The sequence below is a fragment of the Myxine glutinosa genome, chromosome 1 (assembly GCF_964187855.1).
Source record: "Myxine glutinosa chromosome 1, kmMyxGlut1.1, whole genome shotgun sequence".
Classification (NCBI taxonomy): Eukaryota; Metazoa; Chordata; class Myxini; order Myxiniformes; family Myxinidae; genus Myxine; species Myxine glutinosa.
The window spans coordinates 29,194,824-29,203,947 of record NC_136261.1 but is presented as its reverse complement, the minus strand read 5'-3'; the positions used below and the strand labels follow the sequence as shown (position 1 = coordinate 29,203,947).

Here is a 9,124-nt window from a genome sequence, read left to right as displayed (position 1 = left end):
CCCCCAAATATTCCTACAGGTCGCACAAGATCTGCCAGCAACCCTCTGATGGTTAAACTGCCGAAATCTCGGCTCTCTGCTCACCTTCACTCTTTCATTCCTCTTTTCTCCCGCCTCTGGAACAAACTCCCTCACTCCCTTCAATCCCACTCCTCCCTGCAGGTCTTTAAAACAGCTGTTCACCACCATCTCTTATCTTCCCCCATCCAAAACCTTGATCTTTTCTACCCCCGCTAATTCACCCCAGATCCACCTTGTTTGAAATTCCAACTTCTTTCCTGGAAAACCTGGCAGTGTCCATATGTTTTATACCTCTCCCACCGCCGCCTTCCCATGCCCCCCCCCCCCCCCAAAGCCCTCGCCCTCTCTCAGATCTCTCGATGTCTCCATGTCTCTCGGTCCCTGCTCTCAAATGTTGTGTTTGTGTCCTTCCCCCTCTCTCCCCATCTTGTCTATCGCTCCCGATGTTATATGTTTTATGTGTCGGTTTGTCTTTCTGTGTGATTAATGTTCGCTCTTTCACGAGCCTCGATCTTGTATACAAAAAAAAAAAAAAAAAAAAACTTTTCGCATTCCATTGAAGGAGCCTCAGTCCTCAAGAGAGGAGGGGGGGGGGGGGGGGGTCTTTCTGAGGCCTGGACTTCGACCCGCTCCTCTTGTGCCCCAACAGAGCATGGATCTGACCAATGGAAAATTCCTCCCAACCCAGATGCTTAGCCGCGGCGACCGACCGACACAGCACGGATTTTGTCCGTTCGACTGGACGCTACTGCAGAGCAGTTGATAGATTCGGAAATAAACGCAAAAAACACGTCTTTAGAAATATTTAAATCTGAATCAGATTTGGCTCTCTCTGCTCGACTCGCTCAGTTTCAGTCTGGACTCCTACAGTTTTAGTAGCGACCTTCACCGAGCCAATGGGATTAGAGTTACGCAAACCTGCATACGAGGCAGGTTTAGTCCCAGAAACTTTCGAAGCGGCTTCAGCGTAAGTTAATTTTTCCTTTACCTTTACCTGCTGAATAAGCACTGCTTTTGGAAAATCCGGGCAGCCTCGGAAAGCAGAGCTGTGCGTGCGCCCCACCACAAATCCCACAATGCATTTGCTCACTCGGGCAAGCGCTACGCTCATGATCGCCATTGCATCTGCTGCAGTGAACCTTGCCCCGACAAGCTGGGGCCGTATGCCCAAACCTCTGACACTTGTAGCATCTAAGAGGAGCCGGTATGTAATCTCTTCCCGAGAAGGCCAAATAGCCGAGCACTACCTTTGATGGAAGGCAAGAACCACTGAAGGACAGCAAGACTGATAAGGTGTTCACCTTCTTTCCATCCCTGAATGTGGTAAGACGGCGAGCCTCAGTCACTCCACTGGAGGCCAAATAACTCTTAATCTCTTCAATTTCTATGGATGAATCCACCCCATAGATGACACCACGACGTTCTCTCATGTACTTCGGGATTTGACACGAAATACAGACCTCCCCAAAATGAGTTGCTTTCAACACCTTGTCCCTTTGCCCGGCTGACTTACACTCAAGGAGCGAGTCCCCCGACCGAAGCACTTTCGCAGACACTACTTCCCCGAACTCTTTCTTTATAAGCGCTGCTAACTTTATAGGGTTGGACGGACCCACACGATTAGGCCTCTCAACGGCCGCCACAATGACCACAAACTTATCGAGCGAATCAACGGGATTACCAGAGGCCTGGGAGAGGGGAGCCCTACGCTTGGGCTTCCCAACTGAAGACACCTCATTAGAGGACACCTGGCCTCGCCTCTCTCTCTTCTGAGGTTTACCAACAGATTTAAAGACCCCCTCCCCATCCTCTCCCGAGAGACTATCCATTTATTCCTACTAGCGGGAATTTAGTCTGGCCCAGGAATCAAGCCCGGAAGAGCGTCAGCTCCGCGAAGAGGACGGCGTCTTCCGGGGTCCAAAAAAAAAGAAGAGGCTTCGCCTAAAAAACGGCTCCACCCATCCCCTCTCAATAGCGACTACCGACTACCGAGGCCCGCAAGGAGACTTGGGGCTCTTCCCGCCTTCGCGTCCCTTTTGAGAAGAGAACCGGAAATCGAGTCCCCGCGACGATCTTTCCCTGACGGTCCACCCGGGCAAATTACCCCGAGCGCTCAGTGTATTTTTGATCACGCCTGGGCAGCTTTGTTGTGAAGGGCTGAATATTTTATCCAATTTTTTTTTTTGTGGGTTTTACAAACTGCGGGAAACTCAAAGTTCACTCGCGACTTTCGTTCCACAACGCTCGCTACGGACCTGGCAATTTGACGTTAACGATGTTTGAAGGTTTTTGTACAGGTTTAAACAGAAACCGAAAACAACAATAGCGGTTTCTATTTGTGGGTCGATGCTCCTGAGCTCCCTAATGTGGAGGAACTACCGGCCGATGAGAGTGTACTTGCTGTTGAGGCCACGCTGCCGCCATATTGGAACTCCCTACAAACTGAAAATCCCATCACAATTCACAAACAACGTGGAAAAAATCAGATTACTTGATTTTTAAAATAAATTGTGTTTTAATTTTTCTAAGGCTTTTTCATGTAGTGGTGAGTAGCCAGAGCAGGTTCTTAAATAAAAGAGGTTTTTAAAAGAGTTTTTTTTTTTAAACATGTTGTGGAGAGTACCAAGATGGCGGCCGGTGACTTCAGTTTTTCAACAAACGAGTGATCCAGTTATATTTCGATCAGTGATCTATGCTCATTATGATGGTTTACACTTGAGGTGTCGTCTATTTATTTTGTTTTATTGTCCCTGACTCTCTACCGCTGATAGTAATACTCTTTAAACCTCCATTGTTGAAGAAGAAGAGGTATTTTTTAAAATTGAGGAAGATGTTTACGATGTTGAAGAAGAAGAAGAAGTGAAGGCAGGATGAGTAGAAGAAGAAGAAGAAGAAGAAGTAGTAGGCGGCGGCATGGTTTGTTTAAAGAAGAAGAATAAGTTGCGCCATTTTGAGTGCAGTTTTGGGCCTTCTTTGGGGATTGTCTGACATTTCCTCAATAAATTTGGTTAACTTATATCCGTTAATTGGCTATACTGTCCAAAATGTCGGCCCAAGCGCAGATGCGGGCCATGTTGGACCAGCTCATGGGCACTTCGAGGGACGGTAAGCGCTACAAATGCTACGTTTTGTTATTTAATTAAGTATGGTTTCCTTTCGCTTTCGGAATGTCGTTTTGGTTTCGCGGCGGCAGTGTAGGCCGTGTGGATCTTCGCCCAGTTCGGGTTTTTTTTTGTGACGCACCCAGCGTGTTGCTTTTAATTACGAGATTGAATTTGTCGAGGGGAAAGCAAATGATGATTATCGTTGCTTTGGGAGCCAATTTGCGCCACGTTTCCGCCAAAAGTCAAAAAGGTACCTCAGAAAAGGTACGTCCGAAAGTAGCACTAGCAAGGTACCTCAGAAGATGGATTACTCTGACTGAACTCCATCGTTTGACCCTGACCTCGGCCCCGTAGGTCATAGGTCAAGGTCAAAATTTTTTTTATCTTTAATCTCGTATTTTTTTCATGTCAAACTACAGAAGGTTTCCGATGCATTATGTGGTGCATGTTTCGAAATTTGACGTTTTAACCAAAACTCGAGTGAAATATACTCGACAGACTGACGTAGCCATTGGTTGATATATTGTATCAATATCAATATCATGTGATGACGTGAACCGAATTGCGGTAGTTATTTAATTATTTAATGGTGTTTATTTCCTTTGATTGTAATTTTTATTTATTTTTGCTTGTTAAGTAACAGTGCTGCAGTAGCTACTAGCTTTATATAGCCAAAAAAATTTAATATTGCCTTTTATATCCTTAAACAAATGTGGACTCCTTGTTTCATTTGCAAAGGTTCAATGTATCTTTGCCTGCCTACCTCAGTCTGCAAGGGGAGTGTCAGAAAAACGTCATGTTCTCCGAGCTGTGAGTCTTATACAATAACTATAAAGTTGTGTTGTAAAGTGTGGGGTTTAAAAAAAAAAAAGGAAAAAAAAAAAAAAAAGGGGGAGTCCCCACTTTTGAACGCTGAACGAAGTGGACCAGAGTCTAAAAGATTGTGGACTTGTTGCGAGGGATCAAAAATGGAGACTGTGTTAACCGGAGAGATGCGAAAGAAATGCATTGCCAATACGATTGCCATATTGCTGTTCTTGCACCCGTGTCCACTTGCCTGTGTATGTGACAACTTCATGTGTTTTGCTGAAGCCGGTTGTGTTGCGAGACGTCGCAGGTTTGACTCTGAAAGCGCGCTCTCTTTCCCTTTTTTAGTGTTCATCATGGTTTGTAAAGTAGCCTGAGCTGAAAGTGAAGATGGGAAATGGTGTATCTTACCCTCTCGCAGTGTGTATCTTTTCAGCTTCGTGCTGCTACAAGTCTCGCATCTTAGCATGTGGACCTTGTTCATGCTTGGTGCTCAATTTGGCTCTTTCGCTGCATTTAGTCCTCGGGTGTAAATATCAGTTGAATCACCCCTTGATTACCAGTAACTTACACGGCATTGAATTGAATAGATTAATTTATTTTCCTATTGATTTGGTCTCAACACAGTGCCAACTACACACATGCCTTTAGACGAGGCACATTTTCTTTTTTTGCCTTAATGTAATTGTATTAACGCTGCAACGCTACCCATTGACCAAATTGAACAGGGCCACATGCTTTTCTAAGCTTTATTTTGGAGGATTTCATTGCCCGTTGCTTTTGCAGGAGATGTTACGCGGCAGAGGGTGAAATTCTCCGACGACAGCGTTTGCAAGAGTCATCTTCTGAACTGCTGTCCCCACGACACGTTGTCTGGAACGGTAATCAAATTGTAATGCTTCTTGATCCTTCAGCTTCGAGGCGATATACATTTATATATTTTTGGTTAACGGGATGTAAGGCTTGTAGTGGAGTGCCACACACGTCTCACACATGTGGAGACACAGATGAATACATGAGGCACGCACTCCGATAGACGAGCCAAACACAGCCACTGAGCTGGGGGTGGGGGAAGTGCCATCACTTCTTGACATACTATTGGAACCAATATCGTCACAACCAGACACTCTCTAAACATTACAACACCAAGTCTGGTAATCACTGCCATCTTGATGGTGTTTTTACGACTACCTTTATAAAAAGTGAAACAAAATTCGAACTTTGGAAATATAATTGCTGTGCATTATTTCATCATCTTAAACATAATATAACAAGACGGAGCACTTGACAATGCCTTGCCTTGCCAGGAAATTTCATTCGACTCTTAAGTACAAAATTTAAAACCCTATTTCACCGCTGTGCAAAGATGTGTGCCGCAAGTCCACGCAAACTTCGCGTTGCTGTTGTTGTTGGGGTTCTTGTTGGGAGGTCGATTTTTTTTGAAATGTGCACCCATTGGTTGGACAGCTGCCAGACCACACCCACATCTGTCACTTGACTCCACCCACCATAGCACCAAGACAAAGTGATGTGGCCACCATCTTAGTTTTCTGGTGGGCCTTTGCTGAGTATACACTGCCAGGGTTTTTTGCGTCAGACTTCTATTGGCTTTGTATGGGTCGAGTATTATTGACGATGAGGGATCACGAAAAATCTAATCATGCAGTCATGGCCAAAAATATTGGCACCTTGCACTTTTTTTCAAATGTCTCACAATTTTCTCCAAAAATAAGTTGAAATTGACAAAAGTATTTGGTCTCCGCAATTCTTTATTTCACGTTTAATATTACAGAGCCTTTTTTTATTTATTCAGAACTTAATATATCCTTTTAAATCACAAAATAAAAAGAAATGGCATTGACAAAATTATTAACACCATCGACTTGATATTTGGTAGCACAGCCTTTGGACAAAATAACTGCAGTAAAGCGCTTCCTATAGCCATGAATGAGCTTCCTACACTTCTCCACTGGCAGTTTGGCCCACTCTTCTTGTGCAAACTGCTCCAGTTCTCCCAGATTTTGAAGGGTGCCTTCTCCCAACTGCTGTTTTCAGTTCTCCCACAGGTGTTCAATGGGATGTAGATCTGGACTCATTGCTGACCACTTCAGAACAGTCCAGCATTTTGTCCAACCATTCCTGGGTGCTTTTTGAAGTGTTTGGGGTCATTGTCCTGCTGCAAGACCCATGACCTTCTCGACAGAGACCCAGCTTTCTGACACTGGGCTGAACATTGCGCTCCAAAATGCCTTGGTAATTTCCTGATTTCATGATACCGTGCACACATTCAAGGCACCCAGTGCCAGAGGCAGCACAGCAACCCCAAAACATCACTGAACCTCCTCCATGTTTGACTGTAGAGAACGTGTTATTTCCTTTGAAGGCTTCATTTTGTTTTCTGTAAACAAAGAGATGATGTGCTTTACAAAAAAAGCTCTAATTTGGTCTCATCTGTCCACAGGACATTCTCCCGGAAGGATTTTGGCTTTCTCAGGTGTGTTTTGGCAAACTCCAGTCGGGCTTTCTTATGTCTCTCTCACTCTCTCACTCTCTCCCTCTCGGCAGTGGGGTCCTCCTGGGTTTCCCACCATAGAACCCCCTTTCATTGAGTTGGCGACGGATGGTATGAGTTGCAACTGTCGTACCTTGTGTCTGAAGGTCAGCTTGAATCTGTTTGGCAGTTGATCGAGGTGCTTTCTCCACCATTCGAACAATCCTTTGCTGCAACCTTCGATCAAGTTGTCTCTTGTCATGTCCAGGCAGGTTGGCTACAGTGCCATGGGCGTTAAACCTCCTGATGGACTTGTTTGTAGCCTTGAGATTGACCATGCTTGGCTACAATCTTGTGTCTGACCTCCTCAGCCAATTCTCTGGTTTTCTTTCTTTTCTCCATGCTCATTGTGGTACACACAGTGACACAAAACAGCAGAATGACTCCTTTTCTCTATTCAAACTGGTTGAATGAGTGAGTTTTACATTGCAGGCACCTGCAACTCACCACAGGTGAGTTCAATTCCAAAGTAAAGGAGAATCACCTGCTTGAAATCTAATTATTTCTAACAACTTCTAGAAGGTTGTTAGACCTTCTAACAATTTTTTTGTGAAAATTTTTGACAATTTTTGTGTGATTAATGTTAGCTCTTTTACGAGCCTCGATCTTGTATACAAAAAAAAGAAAAAAAAAAGGTGCCAAGTAAAAGTTGCGGAAAGGCATAGATCGGGGGATGGGTGTAAAACTATTTCAAAGTCTTTGAATGTCCCTTGGAGCACAGTCAAGCCAATCATTAACAAGTAGAAGGCGCATGGTACCACCAAAACCTTGCCGAGATCAAAGCCGTCCCTCCAAACTGGATGACCAAGCAAGGAGGTGACTGATCAGAGAGGCCATCAAGAGGCCATTGGCAACTTTGAAAGAGCTACAAGCCTTTATGGCAAAGACTTGTCACTGTGTGTATGTGACAACAATATCCCAAACACTCCGCATGTCTGGCCTTTACAGTAGGGTTTACAACTGTATGTCCGTGAGGACGCCAATACTCAAAAAGGCCACCTTGAGGCCAGTTTGAGGTATGCAAAAAACCACTCCGGAGGTTCTGAAGCCATGTGGCAAAAAGTTTTGTGGTCTGACGAAACCAAGATGGAACTTTTTGGCTGAAAAGCAAAACATTACATTTGGCACAAAACCAACACATCAATCACCCAAAGAACACCATCCCTACTGTGAAGCATGGTGGTGGCAACATCATGGTACGGGGATGTTTCTCATCAGCAGAGACTGGGGCACTTGGCTATCGATGGGGGAATGGATTTTATTTATTTATTTATTTATTTATTATTATTATTATTTTTGTATACAGAATCGAGGCTCGTGAAAGAGCTAACATTTATCACACAAACAAATCAAACAGACAAACAAACAAAGTATATAAAAAGGGAAGCGGTAGACAAGATGGGGAGAGAAGGGGAAGCACATAAACACAACATTTGAGAGCAGGGACATCGGCAATGTGTGGGAGGGAGAGGGCTTGGGGGGAGGCGGCGTGGGAAGGGGGTGGGGGGGGGGGTGGAAGAAGTATATAAACACAAGCACACCAAGGACTTCCAGGAAAGAAGTTGGTATTTCAAAAAAGTGGATTTGGGGTGAAATTTGCGGGGGTAGAAGAGATCAAGGTTTTGGATGGGGGAAGATAAGAGATGGTGGTGAACAGCTGTTTTAAAGACCTGTAGGGAGGAGTGGGATTGAAGAGAGCTAGGGAGTTTGTTCCAGAGGCGGGGGAAAAGAGGAATGAAGGAGTGAAGGTGAGCAGAGAGTCTTGATTTTGGCAGTTTAACCATAAGAGGGTTGCAGGCAGATCTTGTGTGACCTGTAGGAATATTTGGGGGACAGAGCCCATGGAGAGCTGGAGGAGCAAGGCTGAGTAAGTGAAAGGCCCTCGGAGGAAGCTTCATCGCGGGAGATTCCAATGATTCTGAACGCTTTGGTTTCAACAGCGTGAAGACGAGCTAGGTGTGAGGCAGGAGCACCAGCCCAGTGGGGGGAACAGTATTCCATTGAGCTGCAGATGAAAGCCTTATATGTGGTGAGGAGCTCAGGTGTGCCAAGGAAGGACTTCGCACGACGGAGGATGCCCAGTCGGCGACTGACTTTGGAGGCCAGATTTGAATTGTGGTTTTCCCAGGAAAGATCATGGCAGATAGTGAGACCCAAAAGCTTGAGTGACAGAACTTCTTGGAGAGGATTATTCAGAAAGTGGATGGGAGGGTTGTCCAGTCGGTCTTTTCGGAGAGACATCGTAAGAGTGTGAGATTTGTCAGGATTGAAAGACATGTTCCACTTGTTTGCCGAGTCTGTGATTTTGTCCAGCTCTGCAGAGAGTGAGAAGGCTGCAGACTGCCGAACTGAGGGATGAGGAATGGAGCGGCAGAGAGTGGAGTCATCAGCAAAGTGATAGAGAGGATTTTCAAGAGAGTCGGAGAGATCATTTATGAAGACCAGAAAAAGCACAGGGCCCAGAACACTGCCTTGGGGAACTCCAGCCTGAACAGGAAGAGGAGATGAGAGAAACCCATTCAGGGCCACACTTTGACTACGACGAGAGAGGAAGTCCTTTGAGGAGGGGGAAGAGCGTGGCAGAAGGTTGGGGGAGATGGAGGTGAGAGTTGGAAGGGGGAAGAAGTGGGGAGGACGCTTC

General features: G+C 45.3%; 1 protein-coding gene and 1 long non-coding RNA gene across 5 annotated transcripts in view; both read left to right on the top strand.

The window, feature by feature from the left end:
- Nucleotides 1-2,893: 2,893 nt before the first annotated feature.
- Nucleotides 2,894-9,124, top strand: part of LUC7L (LUC7 like) — a 74,963-nt gene continuing 68,732 nt past the window's right edge. For all 4 annotated transcript variants that reach the window (XR_010983459.2, XR_010983458.2, XM_068108972.2 and 1 more), the window contains exons 1-2: nucleotides 2,894-3,126; nucleotides 4,719-4,813. Coding sequence is in view for 2 of the 4 variants with exons in the window: in XM_068108972.2 (XP_067965073.2) it covers nucleotides 3,066-3,126; nucleotides 4,719-4,813 (156 nt within the window). In the remaining 2 variants the exon portion in view is untranslated. The remainder of the gene's footprint in view (nucleotides 3,127-4,718; nucleotides 4,814-9,124) is intronic.
- On the top strand, nucleotides 4,829-6,789 carry LOC144889544 (uncharacterized). Its single transcript, XR_013621858.1, has 3 exons — nucleotides 4,829-6,185; nucleotides 6,394-6,426; nucleotides 6,591-6,789. It is a non-coding gene; the product is annotated as an uncharacterized LOC144889544 (long non-coding RNA).